Source organism: Rhipicephalus microplus, chromosome 5 (genome assembly GCF_043290135.1).
Source record: "Rhipicephalus microplus isolate Deutch F79 chromosome 5, USDA_Rmic, whole genome shotgun sequence".
NCBI lineage: Eukaryota > Metazoa > Arthropoda > Arachnida > Ixodida > Ixodidae > Rhipicephalus > Rhipicephalus microplus.
In genome coordinates, this window is record NC_134704.1 from 187,428,266 (window position 1) to 187,448,682 (window position 20,417).

The 20,417-nt window shown below is 44.6% G+C and overlaps 1 protein-coding gene across 1 annotated transcript in view; it reads left to right on the plus strand.

The window, feature by feature from the left end:
* Nucleotides 1–20,417, plus strand: part of LOC119174058 (putative acyl-CoA synthetase YngI) — a 584,783-nt gene that overhangs the window by 229,403 nt on the left and 334,963 nt on the right. The window contains exon 9 of the mRNA XM_037424838.2: nucleotides 16,005–16,100. Within this exon, the coding sequence (XP_037280735.2) occupies nucleotides 16,005–16,100 (96 nt within the window). The remainder of the gene's footprint in view (nucleotides 1–16,004; nucleotides 16,101–20,417) is intronic.

The window sequence follows — 20,417 nt, forward strand, 5'->3', positions numbered from 1 at the left end:
TTACCATGTACTTCGATCGAACATAAAACGCGGGATGCCATCCTTTCGTACGTGACCTTCAGATATAAGACAGCAGTGTAAGAGACAAAGCAGATGTCACGATACAAGCTGGTTGACCGAGGTAACCCGACAACAACCTTCGAGTCATCGTCTACCTTCAGTGCGCGGACGGAGCCCGTTAACTCGCCCGCCTGCGCGTCAAGAACCAGCAGGCGGCCGACAGCCACAGTTACAATCTTCGACGACGCTTGGTGGAATTCCAGCTTGGTGAACGTGTTTGAGTAGCGACGCCGATACGTCGACGTGGACTCAGTGAAAAACTTCTGCGACGGTACTTCGGACCATAGAGGGTAGTTAGGTGTTCTGGCTGACTTAATTATGAGGTTGTCCTCTCCGGCATCACGAACTCTCAATGGTGGCATTCACGACCTGAAGTAGTTCATGTCATACTCCTGGAGCCGTTTCACGCGCGCTAATGAACTTAAAAAGTTTGTTCTTTTATGTTTTTTTTTCTATAAATTTTTTATTTTGCCGCTTGGACTTATTTATTTTAGAGCTTTTTTCTTGCTTTATTGTTGTTATTTTAATTGTTCATGTATTTCCTCCGGAGTTCAGTTTTAGGCATCGGGGCGACGCTTTTTGAGAGGGGGGCAACGCCACGCGCGTTTGTTATTTACACTTACGTTTCAATTGGTTTTCGGCCACAAAGCCTGTCTGAAATGCTCAGCGCAAACTGCACCTTTTTGTTCTACAAAGTACACAATTATAGTACATCGTATTGATAAGGTTACGTCCATTTCGCGGACACTACAGATTATGGAGGAACATATGCGGCCACTAGCATTGATGCTAGAATGTTCGAAGCCACGTGTATGAGTGCTGACGCTCTTCACCGATTGTCAGTTGATCGACGGCCGATGCTCTGCTCGCCGCTATCAGTGCCGTTCTCTTGCTGTAATCAGACTTTCTTTTCACATACCCACAGGCTCGGCCCAAATAAGCGGTTTATTATTCGACCTCGAGTCTGCTCCATTGTCCACGTCACGACCCCACGACAATATATATGCATGCCACAACAGAGAAAGAAAGAACCTTGCCCCCCACCCCCTCCCCGCTCACAAATAAGTTGGTACGCTAGCCACTGCATGAATAAAATTGAGCAATGGCCATACTGTGTAGACAATGTTTAAGGTCGGGAACTCTCTTCCAAGGGTACCTGCCAATATCCTTTCGTAAAGTTCAGTTTTGAGAAATATTTATGACTTCCCACTTCTGCAAACATAACGTCAATTCTTGGAACTGATTTGGCGCCGCAAACGAGCACACTGTTGATGCGACGGAAGTCAATGGATGCACGATATCACTTGTCCAATTTTTTGACCAGAACAAGGAAAGAGTTTCAAGGTGACTCCGTGGGCTCAAATATGCCTATAGTCTTAGCATATCGGTCACTTCTTTCTCGACGGCATCTTTAAAGGCGAAAAGTACAGGGTATTGTAGCGTATAGACAGGTTCGATTATAGTTACTTTAAGGCGACAATTTCAAATATTTGTCTTTCCTGGGACTTCCGAGAAAATATTTTGGTAGTCTTCCAAGAGATATTGCAATTCAATAAGTTGGTCTGAACTGAGAGCAGCAGATCTTCAGATGCTCTGAATCCCAGATGTCTTATTCACTGCGATATTTGGTATAGAATTGTCGGTCACGTTTTCTTCTACCAAAATAAACAATGATACCTCTGCAGGTACGTTCGGTAGGCTTTCCTCCTGTTTTGAGCATGTTTATATGAAAGAGCTTTTTTGTTTGTGCGACGTCAATTCAGTAGTCAAAGTCATTCTTCTGCGTGGTGAATACAGAAGCTCCCTTCCAGTGCACAAGGAGTTTGTTGTGTCACATTAGAAGAAACAAAGCTCGGTCACGCACCTTGAGACGTCGATGACGAGTCTTTCTATTGTAACACTTTTTCTTGAGACTCTGAGCCTTTTCAAGTCCATTGTGCACCACCTGTAAGGTTTGCGACATATGCTCTTTGAGGTCGAGAACGTAATTGTACAGAGCTTTGATATCCTTATCGAACTTTTCTTTAGTCTAGAATTATTGAAGTAATAGCAGTAGACCACATGCTTTGTGACCATACATTATATAGCTCGGAATGCGAGAAATGAAGAGTTCTTTGTGACACTCATCTACATGCAAATAGCAGAAAAGCTATGTGCCGATCCCAAGGCTTCGTCTGTTCTTGGCAAAGTTTACGGAGTGTATCTTTGATAGTTCCATTGAACCTTCAGCCTATTTGTCACAAATGGGCAGGTATGGAGTTGAACTCAGGTGTTTGACTTGAAGTAGGCTGTTTACCTCTTTCATCACTTGCAAGTTATACTATAACGCCCGATCACAAAGAATTTCATTCGGAAATTCTACACGTGAAAACATTTCCACAGGCCGTTTGGCTTTGTTTGCTGAATCATTAGCCAGCAACGGTATCGCGTCTGGATACCGAGCGGGAAAATCCACCAGAGTGACGTTACACCTGTTAGTCTTGTGGGAGGTTGGAGAAAGTGGGCCAATAATATCGACGTCCACATGCTGAATTGACGTTTTATGAGCGGCATATGGCCAGTGGTGCTTTGCTCGAACTTCCTATTGAGAACGTCTATTCGAACGCACCACACGTTTTTGCGTAGATTTGATGTAATCTTGAACACCAGGCAAGAAGAGAGAGTTCATTTGCCTTACGGTAGTCTTCTTGACACCTTGTTGTCCGGAGAGGGATTTTCATGCGCTTTTGAGAACTTGTGCTCGTAACGGTTTCGCTACTACCGCTTGTCTGATTGTTTTACTAGTACAGAACAGATAGGAGCGGTATAGCACATCGCGTATGTAAAACAAGAGATATATTGGTTCCTTGTCTTTGATTGTTACGCTCACCTTAGCTCTGCAACCTTCGTAGCTCTTGTAAATTACTGCACTTGTTGAAACTTCTCTCGTGAAGCCTCAATAAGGTTCATTCCTTCCTCCTCATTTTTAGGGGCCTTTTCAATAGCCCCCAGAGGCATTGAATGGACCTTCTCCGCGTTGTTACCTTCTTCTTTCCGAGGTGGGCACCCAGAATCAACCATTCTTTTCTTTTGGGTTTTATCCTGGTAAGTGTGGTACCGAAATCTTGGCACATTTGTGATAATGACGTCGTGAAGTGGGTTCTCCAGACATTTCGCAACAATAGCCTCTGAAAAGTTTCATGACGAGACCTGTACCTTGGCTTCAAGTGCCTCATTGGTATTGCAGTGGGCCAACAGTAGGATCGGCATTGTACCCGTCAGCGCCGTATCCGGGACTAGCGACCGTCGTACGACAACGCTGTTGCTGCCTTTATCATGGATAACAGTTGCCGCCTTCTCAAAGAATAATTTTTGCATAACTGGCTTGTTTCACGTTCGTTTCGAGAAGCGTTCTTACCTCGCTTATGATGTCTTAAGCTCGTGTCTTGACTCCTGTTGGGGGTGCGTCTTCCCCGGGAGACACTTCTTTGTCTGCGCCCTCACGTCTGCAGTCATGCACATATCACCACTACTCCGGCAATACGTACAGTTGCGTTGGTTAGGTCGTATTCGACAGTCGGATGTCTTGTGCTCCTATTTGTCACAAAAAACGTCGCATTTGTGTCTTGCTTGAACTATTTCCATCTTTTTCTTTTGTGCCACGTTCTTGCGGCTGTTGCTTGAACACCGGCAAAGTCTTCTAACCCTGCGCTTCCATGAAGTGATCTGCGGTTTCAGTGATCTCCTCAAGTGTCTGATAGTTTCTCTCTCTCTAAAAAACAATGTTCGATTATGGTAAAAAATCTGAAGGATTTCTTCGCTAACAATAATATCTCGTACAACCTAACGTTTTTCATCGGTCGGTCATTTCAATCACATGGTCAAAGAAATTTGACAGCCTCGTGGTATACTGCTGCTGTTCAGTTTGCACGTTCTGGGCTAGCACAAGGAACCGAAGGAGAAGAAGAGCGTGAGCAGAGGGAGACGTGCGGACGCTCAAGTGAAACCAGAGCGCTTCCGAGTGCATCTCAATAAACAAGTGTACTTTGCCTTGTACCTTAACGACGGTGTTGAGTCTGATGACAGTGTCCGGAACGTTATCATCCTAAAATTTGGTGCCGAAGAACCGGGATTGTCAACCAGGAAACTACGGACGGCTACCAAGCAACAGCAGCGGCATGGACCGACTAAAGTCAAAGCGGACGTCGTGGCGAGCACATAAGATGAGGATAATGAACGAAACAAGTGATCTCGTCGCTCATAAGTCTGACTCGTAGGACCAGCTCAATTCCATATATGAGAGGCTGAAGGCTAATAAAGAAGAGCTTAAAAACTTGAACAACGAGATCGAGCAGCGTGTACCTGACGAAGAGTTCAATGCCGAGTATAACGCCGTCTTACAATATGAGGACCGTGCTACGCCAGTACTCGCAGAAATTTTCAGCAAGAAGCATCGCATGTTAAGGACATCAACTGGAGCTCAGACAACAGTTGCCCAGACATTCCCAGCACCATCAGACAGAACTGCAGTCAAATTACCTAAACTGACAGTAGCTATTTTCTCTGGAGACCTGTGCAAGTGGACCAAACTTTGGGAAAAATTTGGCCATATTGTTTAAAGTAACATTCGCATCACTGCCACAGAGAAGTTCTGCTACCCACGACTATATTTGAAAGGAGACGCTGAATCAGTAATTGTGGGCCTTCCGATGACAGAAAGTTGCTACAATGGCACCATCAGCATGCGACAGAAGTGATTTGGGGACAAGATGCGCCTGGAACAAGAATATTTTGCCAAGCTATGGATGTTGAGCCCTGTCCGTTCATCAACAGACACCAAAGCGCTACGCAGCTTGTATGACCAAGTTCTCATTATTATCCGAGGTATAAAGACTTTCGGTGTGCAGAAGTCGCCCTTTTTGTCTATGTTCTGCGACATCCTACTGTGTGCTCTTCCACCGGGTATGGTTGGGCAGTACCATCGATTGTGTGCCGTCCAGTTGGCACATTACACTAGATGTGAAGCTGTACTCATGGAACTAGACCATATGCTCAACCTCTTTTGTGTTGAGCTGAAAAGACTGGAGAAGAGTGATTATAAGGATGCCAGAGGACGAGAATGTGGAACACTCCGCGTGGCAAGTCAGTCGGCGTACTCTCAGCGTGAGGATCCAACGTCATCTGTGCTTCACAGCAACTTGGTATAGAAAAAAGTGACAACTGCATCTTCTGCCTGTTCAGTCATCATGGATTGGAAGCGTTCACAGCTGAGTTGCCCCTGACGCAGAATAAAGAACGGCTTTCCGACGACAAAAGGTGTTTCCACTGCACCACCAAAGGACATCGCGCAAGGGACTGCAAAAAAAGATTTCCTGCTCCAGATACTAAGCTCAACACGCCACAAGCATGTGCGATGCCGAAAGGCGTCCGTGGAAGTCAGACTATGCTAACAAGAACGACGAAAGAACTACGGCAGTCTGCGCATTACTTGGAAGAAGACCCGTCTAAGAAGGATCAATACCTTGCGTTTTTTTTTCAGGCTTGCAGAGCTTGGGCCATGAATGATGACACCTGCCACTACATACGAGGCGTTTTTGATAATGGCAGACAGAGGAACTTTATAATTGATGATCTGTTCATGCACCTACAGCTGAAAAGCATAGAAAAAACGCAAATAGCCATCAATACTTTCGCAAGTACATCAGACCAAGAGGCTGAGCCACCATATCGTAGAACTACGACTGAAAAGCCAGTTTTCCGATGCGTAAATAGCCCTAACAGCAATAGAGATCCAGAGCATCTGCCAGGTCATCACGGAGACAAAAATGGACGCAGTCTTAATCACTTCTTCAAGAAGCTAGAAAAAGAGTCCCGGATGAGCTAAAATGCCGACCTAAGAGTGGCATCGGCGTACTGATTGTGTGCGATCAGATGTAGAAAATGTTGACAGGCGAAGTTTCGTGGTGCGAAGGCAACGATTTGTTGATCGCACTGAACTCCAAGCTTGCATGGACCTTCCAGGGAAGTACATTGCGCTTGGTGTCTCGACCAACTACTTCACAAATGTAAAAAGACCATGCTACTGATTCCGAGAAATTTAGCACCCCTTTTGGGAACTTAACTTGAAAACATAGGAATTACCGACACGACAAACAAGCCACCTGAATTGAACAACACCGTGATGCATTTTGAGAAAACGATTAGCTTTATAAACCTATAATATAAAGTGGCCCTACCTTGGAAGGATGGCTTCGAGCTTGCAAGCAGCCGAGAAGTCGCCGTTACTCGACTGGACAAGTCTCGACTCCAGGAAAGGACTGCTTCAAACGTATGGCTATAGCATAAAAGAGTACTTTCGGGTGGGACACACCGAAGTAGTCAGTGATGTACCTGCAGATTTGACGAAGATTTTTTACATGCCGCACAAGGAAGTCACCCGTGAACAAGTGCTGACGACGAAAATTAGAGTGGTTTTGACACTTCCTCGCATGCCAAAGGATGCAAGTTTCTTAATGACTGCGCTAAAAAGGTGTCAACTTGTACCAAGACTTCGTGCATACACTGCTGCGCTTCAGAACGCACCTGCTGGTAGTGATTGCGGAGATAGAAAAGGCGTTCCTTCAGATTGCGATTCGGGAGGACGGCAGAGACACCTTCCGCTTTCTCTGGTTTGCAGACGGAGGTTTATCCAAGCGCCAGCTTCAAGAGTGGAGGATGACACGAGTGCCTTTCGGAGCTACACGTAGCCCACTTTTGCTCACAGCTACTATTGTCGACCACGGGAAAAGAACACCGGCTGCCACGTCAAAAACAGCACAAACTCTGGCCGAGTCGTTTTACGTAGATGACTTAGTCCCGTAACAGGTGCCGATACAGAAGAGGAAGCCGGTAATGTTTACTGAAAAGCGCAAACAATAATGAAATCATCACGGAAGACGTTGCGAAAGTTGAAATTTTCAGGAAATTTGATGCGAACACTTGAACACCAAGAAGAGTCTACTAGTAAAGAGATGGTCGTTATTTACGAAACATTGGTCAAGGTCCTGGGTTTCGTGGAATCCTTCAAAAAATAAATTCATTTTATCGGTTTGAAACATACTCCGGTTTTTGACAGCACAGGCGACAAACAACGACTTCTCTTGCACTCATCATAAAGAATATTTGACCCATTGGGACTTGTACGACCATATACTATTGCCATATAAATATTGTTCCAGAAGCTGCGGATACGAGGGATTGGCTGAGATGACGTTCTTACCAATGACCTGCAAAAAGAATGGAATTATTGGGTCATCCAGCTGCCGCAACTGCAAGACGATGTTGTTCATCGCTATCTGGGTGGTGGAGCAAGGAAGCCCAATGTGCTTCAAGTACATGTTTTGTGTGATGCCAGTGCACCGGCATATGGAAGAGCAATATACGTCGTGCCATGTCCTGAGAAGCCGAAATTTTTTATTGCAATGTAACGTGAGGCACCCATTAAGGAGATAACGCTGCGGCGATAGGAGCTGCTGGCTACCTTAATCGGCTCAAGAATGTTGGCGTGCGTGAAAAGCGGTTTGAGGAATGTTCAAGTTGACTACACAATGTTGACAGATTCCGCAATTGCGTTGCCTTGGATAAAAAGTTACGTCAAAAAGTGGAAACAGTTCGTGGCTAACAGAGTCAATGAAATTAGGTGCTCACAGATCCAACAAAGTGGAGATACTGTTCTGACTGGACAACTCAGCTGACCCACTCACGCGTGATGTGACGATAGAAAGACTGCTGTGCAGCTTTAAATGGTGGTATGGTCTTGAGTGGTTAGCTAGAACGATATCTGAATGATACTTACGGTTAAGTAAACTATACAGAGTGGAAGCTACGAAGGGTAAGTTGCAATAGTCCACGTCACACTAGTGGCATGCTTTTCAATACGGATAATCGGCATTCAAAGTTACAGCTGGCTTCAGCGCTTACTCAGAGTCACTGCGTGGGTTTTCAGAATCACTGACCGATGCAGAAAAAGGACGAATCACACTGCACATGTCGTGACAGCAGAAATACTGAATGCTGAACAGTATTGAATAAGATGATGTACAAAACAGGAAGGCTTTCTTGCAGAGCTCACCGCTTTGACCAATGGCCAACCAGTCGAGTCTACATCTGGCATTGCTGAGAATCACCCTTACATAGACAAATACAGAATTCTTCGGGTGGGAGGCTGGTTATCGCCCATGCATTCTACACAATTATGCGAAGCACCCAATCATAATGCTGTCAAGCCCCCACTTTTCGCCTCTTTTGGCAAACAGTGTCCATCTTCACGTCATACATGTAGGCGTTAGAGATACATTTACTGGATTAGAGAACACTACTAATTTGTCGAACTCGCACTTTGGTAAAGAGAGTGCTGCGTGGCTGCATTATATGGAATCGTTTCAGTGTCGGCCCAGGAAGGGCTGAGACTGCTCCGTTGGCAAGTCATCGAGTGTCACCAACGCACCCGTTTGAAGTTGTTGGAGTCGATTTCGCCGGCCCTCGTATCCACGTACGGAAAAAGGGGACAGGAAGTGCTACGTTGCACTTTTTATGTGCACCGTATCTAGAGCCATGCGTCTCGAGCTTGTCTCTGAAATGACATCCGAGGCTTTCCTGCTGTGCCTACGATGATTTACAGCTCGGAGATGATTACCAAAGATCATGATTCTGACAACGCATAGACCTTTCACAAGACATCAGGAGACATAGGGTGACTGCGCCGAATAATCTCTAAAGAGGACGTCGCTGGTGACCTCAGCACCAACGGCATTCTGTGGAAGTTTATTGCATCAAACGCTCCTTGGTGGGGTGGATGGTGGGAGCACCTCGGGCAGTCAGTTCAGCTCTCGCTGCAATAAATTATCGGCAAAGCTCGTCCACACTGTGAAGAAGTATCGATAGTGCTGGCTGAGGTCGAAGCAGCAGTAAACTCCAGGCCTCTGTCTTTCATCGGAACAGATGCAGGAGAACCTCGCACTTTAACACCAGCTCAACTTCTCCTTAGACGAAGGTTGTCTTACATACCGTATGCAACCACTGAGGAAGTCAACAGTAACTTCAAGCGAGCTGACGCCATACGCAGACACAACCAGAGGAAGCTACTGGTTAAAAATTTCTAGAAGCGTTGGAAAAAGAAATACCTGTTGCAACTACGATCTGCCCACTTTGCCGGCACGAGATCAACTACAGCATTGAAGCAAGGGTACGTCGTTTTCGTTCATGCCACGCCAGCTATAGAAGTTTGCAAGGGTCACGAAAGGGGACCGCAGTGCTGACGGTCTCATTCGTTCCTGCAAGCTCAAGTGGCAAGGCAGTCACTTTGCGCCCCGCCGTGGTGGTCTAGTGGCTAAGGTACTCGGCTGCTGACCCGCAGGGCGCGGGTTCGAATCCCGGCTGTGGCGGCTGCATTTCCGATCGAGGCGGAAATGTTGTAGGCCCGTGTGCTCAGATTTAGGTGCACGTTAAAGGACCCCAGGTGGTCTAAATTTCCGGAGCCCTTCACTACGGCGTCTCGTATAATCATGTAGTGGTTTTGGGACGTTAAACCCCACATATCAATCAATCAAGGCAGTCACTTTGCGATAAGGCCGATAGAAAGACTCAACCCACTTGAACTATGTGTTTAACATTGCGTGGCCGGGATGGTTGTTTATTTTGCACGTTCCGGGCTGGGACAAGCAACTGAAGAAGAAGACCGCGAGCAGAGGGAGACGTAGGGACGCTCAAGTGAAAGAAGAGCGCTTCTGAGCGCAGCTCAATAAACAAGTATATTGTGCCTTGTACCTTAACGACAGAGTTGAGTTGGATCGCCGTGTCTGGAATGCCATTGTCCTAAAGCTGCTCCGTCGTCTCCTTATCTGGGTGTTTCTCGGTCGGAATTTTTCCTGATCCCCCTCAGCCGTGCAGGCTAAGCGTTGACTTGCCTTTTTAGCCTTGTCGTAGTTCACTGATTCTGCAGTCGACAAGGGACCGAAAACATACAAGAGGTCACCATCTAAACACAAGCCGAGTGCTGTGGCCCACTTGTATTGCGGGATCCTTGAAGACGAGAATCAAGCTATGGGGGTTGACGACCATCGACGACTTGCTTCCGGCTGGTCGTGCACCAGCCTCGCTAGGCTATTTCCAGATTCGGCCAATTTGACTTCCAATACTAGGAAGCGCTTTTCCATTTCCAAGTGTTCGTTCGTAGCCTCTCGCTCTGCTTGCCTTTCGACGCGTGCCTTTATCGTCTGCTTGTCCACCAAGGCTTTTAGTTACATGCCCTCCTGAAGGATGCGCAGACCCACTGCTACAAACTATAACGAAGACATTCAGAACAACTTCAGTTTGTGCCCGTTTTACAACACAGTTTCGTCATGTCCTAGCGGACGCGAATCTGTCGTGTGTGGGAAAAACCAAACAATGGAGAAAAGTAAAACACAATTATGTGTTATTAAGCGAGCAAATTTTCGAAAGGCGGTACATATATACACCAAAAAAACGATGATTGCATAAACACACTGTCCAATTATTCAGATACTAGGACTCGCTCTTCAATCTCCAAGCGTTCGTTCGTAGCCTCTCGTTCTGCTTGCCCTTCGGCACACGCCTTTACCGTCCACTCGTGCACCGAGACTTTTAGTTATACGCCCTGCAGAACGATGCACAGACCCAATGCTACAAACTATGATGAAGACATTCCGAGCACCTTTACGGTAATGCCCTTTTTACTACACGGTTTCGGTACAGCAAGGTACTACAATTATGCCGAGCGAGGTAGTGTCCGGAAAAATACAAAGAACAGTTCTTCTCCCAGTTTGGTCGAAGTAAGAATATGAATATACGCTACGATGAGGCGCCAGTGATGTCTGGGTCGATATATTGGCGAATATTAGCGTAGGTGCTGCGTGGAGACACGATCGCACTGTTACTCGCCAGGCATCACCTGGGAACCACTGCCACAGTGACGTGGCACAGCAGGCGTCGTCCTTGCCGGATTACGAGGTCATCCCCAGGTCCACAGACTCGGGTCCAGAACCAAACAGCCTTGAGAGCCCCACGAGCTGCTTCGCCCTCACGTGTTCCTCAGGCTTTCCAAGCGCAAGCCACATTGACTTCTTTCTTTTCGTTAATCTTGTTGTTTTGGTTTCAAAAAAGCTTATATGGTTTCGGTTTTGCTTCACTTTACTTACACTGGCCACACATCAGTTTATATGTTTCCAAAATCTCCTCTACTCATAACTAGTGTCGTGAACCTTGCCCCTTTGTTGGTGTTTTTGTACCAGCCCCAGGCTGCGTGTGGGTCATTTAAGTCTCCCACTTACCACCAACCACTTAGAATTTATTCTCTTGCAAAGTTGGTGTTTGAACAATTTGCAGTGATGGAGATGATCTCGTGAAGGGCTGTATAGATTAGCCAGGTACACACTCTGTTGATATTTTCGAGTCGGTTGTATCTTGTGTATGCTGTGTTTGATACCAGAGTACCGATCTTGTGAGCTTGAGCTGTTTTTGTGTTCTACACAAGAATCACCATTCGAAGTGTGTGTGCGAGAGTACTGTAGCCAAAAAGTTAGATTTTTTTCTGTGTTCTTTTTTGACAACGCGATCATGTCCAGATTGCTTGCTTTAATATATTCTTGCAAATTTGCTGAAAGGGTTCTGTGAGAGCTATACCTGCAGTCCCTAATGTGGACAGTAGGGAGTTGACTACGCTGTTTACATTTAGGAGCCTTAATGATGGCAGTTGCCTTCCTCCTGGTGTCTGTCGTTTAGTGCTGTCGATCAAAGCAGAGTCCTCCCCCTACGTCTTGCGTTCCTTGCGTTTAGTTCACGATCGTTCCGCTAGCCACTCATAAGTTTTCGAAATTCTTGAAGCATAGGTAGCAAAGTTGTGTTGTTGTTGGATGAAGCCAATCAACTTCGCTTCGAGTGTGGTTACCATACGGGCCAGAAGCTTTACCTTCCCTATAATTTTCGTAACCACTGTCTCTGTGGTTATGTCTACTGATGCGAGAGGTTTCGTGTTGAGGGTTTCTTCTGAAGCTAAGAAGAGGCGTTGTTCGACGAGGTCGAGCATTATCGCTTTATTGCACTTCTATTGGAAATGCGCCGTATGGACGGCTCAGCAACAATGGTGCTTTTGCCTGAGCTAATCACGGAGACCACATGCATTTTGAGGTTCAAGTTTCTCGGCGGCTACTCAAATTTGTGAACAAGAGCACTGGCAACCAGTAAAAAGGTGCATTCAAGTAAACTCCTTCATATTCTTGGTGGTGAAGTTGTGTGCTGAATGCCAGCAAATTGTGGTCGTTCGACTCTTAGCAACAGATCATTTTTCTTCAACTCTATTTTCTTTGCCGTCCTGGCCCGTTTATTTTGTTGACGTATTTACGTAACAGAAATCCATCATGCAAGTATTGGTTGGCGCCCGCATATAACAATTTTGTGTGAAAAAGTGCGACTGGCATTGCTTTTTCGGTGAAATAATTTTATCGAAGTTCAAAAACGAATTAGAAGAATTGACGAAACAGACAGCCTAATTAGAAAAAAACTAACAAATGGTGTGCATGGTGTAAAGCACCACTTACTATTATATAAGGCTAATGTGATGGGTGAATGCTGGAAAAATGTACACCATGGCTCATGGTGGGATATCCATGTTGCAGTTTCGTCAACGATTGATCACAAAATAGCGTTAAAATATCCTGACGAGTGGTTACGAAAATAAAAAAATGTATAAAAACAATGTAAAAAGCACCTGTAACAAACAGGCCACCACGCAAATTCAAACATACAACCTTCGACACTCACGATTGCGTCATGCCGGCATGACGAAGGTCACCTGTTAAGTAGCAAGTTAACATACGAAGTGATCGTTCAATTTCAGTTTAGTTTGTCGCCTACTCGACATAGACAAAATTTGCACCTGCTACGAAAATTTGCGCATTTATTAAGCACACTCATCTACTGCCTGTAACGATCGCCACTGTGATATTGGTACCAGCGCTATGTTTTTCTTATAATTCACAAGCGCAAGAAAAAAAAAACCCAAGTGGACTGGGGAGCAGTTACAGTTTACCCGTGGTTACTGTCAAGTTTATTAACTGTTTTTGGCTCGTTAAAAGAGTGATATATGCTCAGACAATATGATGCATATAGGTTCATTCGATAGATACGCCCACATAATTGATTAAGTATTGTGATGTTTTTACGCATCGTAGATTGCTGTCATACCAGGGCCCTGCTGTACCTTTGTCGTTATAGTTTTTTTCGCCCCCTATATATGAAAATATCTAAAAGGAAAAAGGGGGTAGCTCGTACCACCAGGAGGTATAACGGGCTCAAGCGAATCTACATATCGGCTTGGCCAAAACGAATGCAGTGTGCCGAAAAGACTATGATATTATATTGTTTCAGTAAGCATACGAATCGCCAAGTCTGTCTTCTCGCATAAGAGCCAGAGAAGAGCCGGCGAGTGTGAACGACTGCTGTCGGTGAGGGGAGGTGTACGTTCTCTGGAAGTGCTGGAATCGTGTAGCATCGATGTTTGTCGCTTCTTGCGCAGGCACGGTACACAATAAAAATGCTTTATATAGGTTATTTGATTCCTCGGTTGTGCTGTATTGTCATGCCTATTCTTCAAAATCATGTATTCTGAAATCCAGAACCATGGATAGCACAATTGTACGAGTTCGGTCAGTAGGCCAAAAATTTAGTGGAAATGATGGTAGTAGAACATGTAGTCTGCAGATCCCAGCTTGGTACACTGTATACATTGATTGATATGTGGGGTTTAACGTCCCAAAACCACCATATGATTATGAGAGACGCCGTAGTGGAGGGCTTCGGAAATTTCGACCACCTGGGGTTCTTTAACGTGCACCCAAATCTGAGCACACGGGCCTACACCATTTCCGCCACCATCGGAAATGCAGCCGCCGCAGCCGGGATTCGAACACGCGACCTGCGGGTCAGCAGCCGAGTACCTTAGCCACTAGACCACCGCGGCGGGGCCACTGTATACATTGCCCGCCATTCTAAGCCCACCCATCATCTGCTCACTGCTTCCCAGCAATATCGCAATGATGGGCACAGCTTCTCAGCTTGGTACACCATCTGGCTCGCCATATTAAGCATCACCCATTTTCTGCTTAATGCTTCCCAGTATTATGGCAATGGTGAGCAGAGCCTCCCATAATCGCCCACAATCTGCCGCTACTTCCCACCGTTGTTTCCAACTTACCTGTCTTGTGTACATCATTACACCCAGTATAACCCGGCCATAATTCCACCATAATTTGCACTACGTCGCGGTATATCGAGCCTAATTTTCACTATACCCACTATTATTTCCACTACGCCCATAATGGTTTCCAGTATCCACCATGGTACTTTTTAAGATAGGGAGACAGTAAGGCCAAGTAAAACATGGTGGATTGCAGTGGACAGTAGTGAGTAAAATAGAAAAATGTAGTCACATCAATTCTTCTTCCTTCATAATCAAACAAGTCAACTGGACGAAAAATACCCAATTTCGTCGTTTTTAGATGCTTTGAGCAAAAGAAAAAAGGACGAAGGAAAGTGCGCGAACACTCTTCCCCCTTCTTCCTTCGTGTTTCGCAAAGAGGCTGAAAGGCGAATTCATTTCGAGTAGGTGAGCCGGCAACAATACTTCATTTTCGTCGGTTGGGGAAAAAGCCACAACCTTCGAACCACGCGTCCCATTCTCAGAGCGTCGAGGTGTGTGTTTAATATATCTGGGAGCGTTAGCCAGCGCCACTTGTAGCACATGTGGCGAGACTGTTCTTTCTTCGCAAGAAGGAGTCATAGGTCACGTGATTATCGCATGTTGTGGCTGCCGGCTGATGTGGTGCTCGCTAACACTACGAAGTATTAAGCACACGTAATTACTAAACGAACTACAAAGTAGACTTGACAGACCATTTTCTTGAATATTCAAGGAACGGCTTTGCCAAAAAGACGAATCAATGAATGCGATAGCAAGAAGTTGGAATGTCCCGTGAATAATGGCAAGCCGATCGAAACGTGCCCCAGTTATCTCATGCACAAATGACGGACGAAACATATTGACAGCTACACATGAACGTACATAAGGTTCTCAGTTGTTACACCGGTGTATCTGGAAAGCGCACCCTTTTTGCAAAATTAGAGTGTGCAGCCAATGCAGTGACCTTTGTGCGTCCGGTAACAACAGAATCGTTCCAGTAAAAGCCCAAGGCGTACGATTCTCCTCGCTGCGAGATAAGCGTGCGCACGCGTGGCCTTCCCCCCCTTCCCCCTGCGAGGCAATGTAGGTGCGAGAGATGAACGCATCAGCGCGTGTGACCTGGTGACGCTAGAGTAACTGTGATTGGGACCATATATATTTACTCTAGGTGACGCATGCTCATTGCGCCATGTCGCACGTAATGCTGAAAACGCAATATTTCCCCGAAGCTCACCCACGATAAGTGTTAGATATAAATGGTTTACTGTTTGAACGATGAAAGAGGTGACTCGTTCGCTAACGCCTCGCACTCATGAGGAAGGGGTCGGACGTAAGTGCTCACGCACCGAAGTCTTTTTCTGGATCATGTTTTTTTCTTGCGTTTTCATATATATAGATAAGTATATGTATACGGTGAAAGACGGCAGATGCTAATGCCGGTGGCTAAGTCTAACTGAGAGTGTCTTTATATTTGCTATCACCTTAAAAGATCGTCGTATTTGGAACAAAGCATAAAATTACTAAAACGTTACGCGCTCTATGTTTGTTTTACTAAGTAAAAATCAACGTTCACGCTAGACGAATCGCAGTACAAAAGTTGAACCTGAGCCAATATTTCGTATTAACGTAAAATGTGTGACCTTGTCTTTTTGCATTTACCACGTGCAGTTTATGTAAAAATCGATGTTAAGTTTATGAAGTGTGTTGATGGCTCGAACTTCTACATGTGCAGGGGTCTACTGGAATACCGAAGATCATTCCTCTGAGTCACTTCAACTTGGTGAACGCGGTACATCTGTTCCGCCACATGACAGGATTTGAAGCAGAGGTGAGGAATAATTTTTGTGGGAAAAAGTAAACGTTCAAACATTCGCTTCTAGCACCATACTCTACTGAATTCTGCATGCCAGACATTCTTTGTGGACGGCCACATTTCTTGAAAGCAAGGAAACCTGAATAAACAAAAGCGCGTAACACATCTGCGATGCTTGTTCTATTTTTAGGCAAAGTACGCTATCGCTTTCTAGTCCTAAAGGTGAGACTTAAGCAACCTTCAAGTCTTTATTTTTTGTTTTCTGCGAGTGAACGTTTTAATGTTCTAAGTTGAAGGGTGTGCCCGTAAAAAATCTTCGCGCGTGGTCGCATATGACCCGCGCCCACCCACTGTAAGTAAAAACTATCCGAGTGAGGAGTTTATGTGGCTTCTAGTCTTTCAAAACAATCGCGCGTTTAAAATTACCACATCGTGTTGGAGTAAAAGGCTGTACGTTCAACTTCAAACTATTAACCAAAATACTGCTCTGCATCTTCGGCAATGTGCCGGCCAGCGGCCAGTATGAGTGCGTGCCCAGGGCAGGTGGAAAAAGCGTTGCATAGATTCTCTTTCACATAAGACAATATCTGCTGGAGTAAAGGGCTAAACGTATTGTCCGCTTCATTCGCAAATCATAGTCAAACATCTAGCAAGAAGGCGAGTACAGATACGAGGCAGACGGAACCACCGAGCGGCCGCTGGTGAGCTCGGTGGAAACCCGGGCGGTGATTAGTCTTTTTCCTTGAAGTTACATCGGTGTGTTTTGTTACAGCGGCCAATTTCTTTGACAGGTGAATGTTGTAAAACTCTCGAACACGTTATATAGAGTGGTATTATAAAGCACTTGGAAAGAAACAATTTTTGTGTACATTTCAGCATGGTTATAGGTTTGGTCTGTCATATGTTACACAACTGTGCGAAATTTCTCATGATGTTTTAAGTTCATATTATAAGGGTTATCAAGTCGATTTTCTATTTGTAGACTTTGAGAAAGCTTTGCACCGTTCTATATGCTCTTTTATTACATAAATTACTTTTTTTAGGTCTTCCTGCATCATTTCTTGGTTTGTTGAGGAATTATTTACCTTCTAGAAAACGTTGCCGAGTATATAAATCATCTTCTTTATACGTCAGCATAACGTTTGGGGTGCCTCAGGATTCGGCATAAGGTCTTTTACTCTTTTTTGTCTTTATTATAGACTTGTCGAAAACGCTAACATTAAACGTGAGGCTGTATGCGGATGATTGTGTTATTTATAGATCAATACACAGTATGGACGATATTGGGGCTTATTAACGTGATCTTGACACTGTGGTAAGGTGGTGTCAGAAATGGAAGATTTGTTGGAATGTAAAAAAATGTTGCTTCCTTCGTTTTACCAGAAAACGCAAACATTTTCACTCGTCCTACAGCTTGGCCGGAGCACTACTTGACCATGTTAAACATTTTAAATACCCAGGTGTATACTTGTCTGCTGATTTTTTTTTTGGAATAAGCACATGGGTCACACAACTGGACAGACCAACGGTGTGTTAAGCTTTATTGAACGCAATTACAAGTCTGCCCCAAAAAGTCAGAAAGAGGCCTGGTATGTTGCAAATGTCCGACCTGTCCTTGAATATGCCTGTACAGTGTGGGATCCTCATGGTGAAATACTAATCTATTAACATGAACGCATACAAAACCAAGCAGCTTGGTTTGTCAGTAATAATTACAATTGTAACTCCTGTGTTACGTGCATTAGGAATAACTTAGGATCGAAGCCTCTCGAGAAGCGCAGAAAATATTTGCGATTAAAGTTTTCTATTCTATACTCTGTATTTAAATCCAAAAGTTTATACATGTTGCGCCCGTGCTATATGCCACATAGAAATGATGACTATAAAAAAATCCGCGCGCTCAGCAGTCGTACTGGTGCCTTTGCAAATTCTTTTTTTCTTTTTACCGTTTGCGAGTGGAATAATTTGGCTGCAAAAGTTGTTGATCTTCCATCGAATTTTTTTTTGTTCATCACTACAAAATTAGTGTTTTTGTGAATGCGCTGGAGCTGCTTCGCAAATGTATGCCAATTTCGACGGCATAAGCGTGCGCTTTCGTCGACTGTAGTACTACTTTTTTTCCTCACCTCCATACAATAATGCCCACTTGCGCGATGTAGGTTGCACTAATAAAAATATAAATAAGACACTAAAGGTAGCAGACATGTATTTTTCATTTGTCTCTAAAAGGATGACGAAAATCGCACACGACATGCATTCTGTGATCACCAGTTGTCTTTCATCACGCTCCTCGAAGAGCCGTTGTGACACCATCGGTGAGGAGGCGTGGCACCGCTCTTCTTTGCCCGCGTTCCTGAATACTGTTTGTGCAAGTAATGAACATGATTGAGCTGCCTTGGTTGGTGGAATGCATAGGCATATTTTTTCAAACTTGTGCATCATCAGTGCCAACGCGGGTAGAGCCAACAAGAAGGAGTGCCAGCGAATGATTTTATAATAAAAAGCGGTCAATTCATTGTATAATTGATTATTTGATTGATTGACTGATTGATTGATTGATTGAATGATATGTAGGGTGTAACGTCCCAGAACGACCATATGATAATGGGAGACGCCGTAGTGGAGGACTCCGGAAATTCGACCACCTGATTTCATTGACTGATTGATTGACTGATTGATTGATATGTGAGATTTAACGCCCCAAAACCACCATATGATTATGAGAGACACCGTAGTGGAGGGCTCCTGAAATTTCGACCACCTGGGGTTTTTTAACGTGCACCCAAATCTGAGCAAGCGGGCCTACAACATTTCCGCCTCCATTGAAAATGCAGCCGCCACAGCCGTGATTCGATTCCACGACCTGTGTGTCAGCAGCCGAGTACCTTAGCCATCAGACTACCATGGCGGGGCATGAAATGTAACTCATGACATCCATGACATAAATATCACAATTTTCATGTTATGGCTAGTCATTTATGTTTGTCATACATTCATGTTATGTCATACCAATTTGGTATTGATACCATTATCGAAATGGCCAGGAGAGCTAAAATTCGGAAGCGGATAGATAGATAGATGGATAGATGAATAGATAGATTGATATATATATATATATATATATATATATATATATATATATATATATATATATATATATATATATATATATATATATATATATATAGATAGATAGATAGATAGATAGATAGATAGATTCAAAGTCACCGAAGTTCGCGAAAAAATGCTTCACATTAAGAAGGCGCCATTGGGGAAGTTTACAATAAAAGGTGTGTGTTACTCACTTTGACTTCCAATGTAAATAATTTCACGCCTGTGCTTAATCTTTATTGTTCATGAATGCGAAAACCTTGGCTTTCCTACCGACACTAAAAGGCAGTGACTTCCAGTCTAAATAACTTCACGCCTGTGCTCAACCTTTATTGTTCATCAACGCAAAAACCCTGGTTCACCTACCGACACTACATGGCAGGAGAAAATGCTGTGCCTATATATACCGGATTGTTGAAGTGTGGTTGTGTAAAGCCAAAAGTTTGTTCTAATAAAGAAAAAGAGCGCACACGGGCGAGAGAGAAACAATTTCATATATCCCATCTTAGGGAAAGGGGCTATGTAACTTGCAGTCTGAAATAAAGTGAATTCAGGGATAAATTTTGTGGCGTAAGGTAAGGAAGAGATATGATCAGGTTTGTAGTTTACGCCAGAGCACCTCCAACGTGCGGGAGAACTGACGCTCTGAAGACGATAGGGTTCAGTGATCGAAGCGGTAGCGCCCGTGAATGTCGTTGTATAAATGATTTTTCTTAGATGTACTTGCAGTATATATATCGTTGGCTTCTTAAACGTCACCCAGGTGAGCTTGCGCTCGGATCGTGAATGCTGGAACGCTTGCGTGGGCCGCTTCATTAACAGTTAGGCTTGAGTGAGCAGGTGTTCACATTAACACAGCAAGTTGGGATGAAGGATTACGGTAAAAAATGGCTAGGGCTGTTCTGCTAAGCCTGCCCACTCTGAAGTTGTATATGGCAGTTTTCGAATCACTCACTATGATAGAAGAATGAGCAATCGTAGCGGCAAGTGCAACCAATACCTCCTTCGCCTCTTCCAAAGACTTGAATGGAGGCTGCCGTTGGAACACTGCCGCCGGAGTTAACTGTTAACGCGAATTTCCGCCGACAAGGATGCTCCGTGGCATCGACACAGACCACATCAATGCGGTTCAAAAACTTTTTTTGAAGATATTTAGCTCGTACTTGTCATCTATGCTCTTGATGAAGAGGATGCATATTTTTAGAGATAGGAGAAACATGA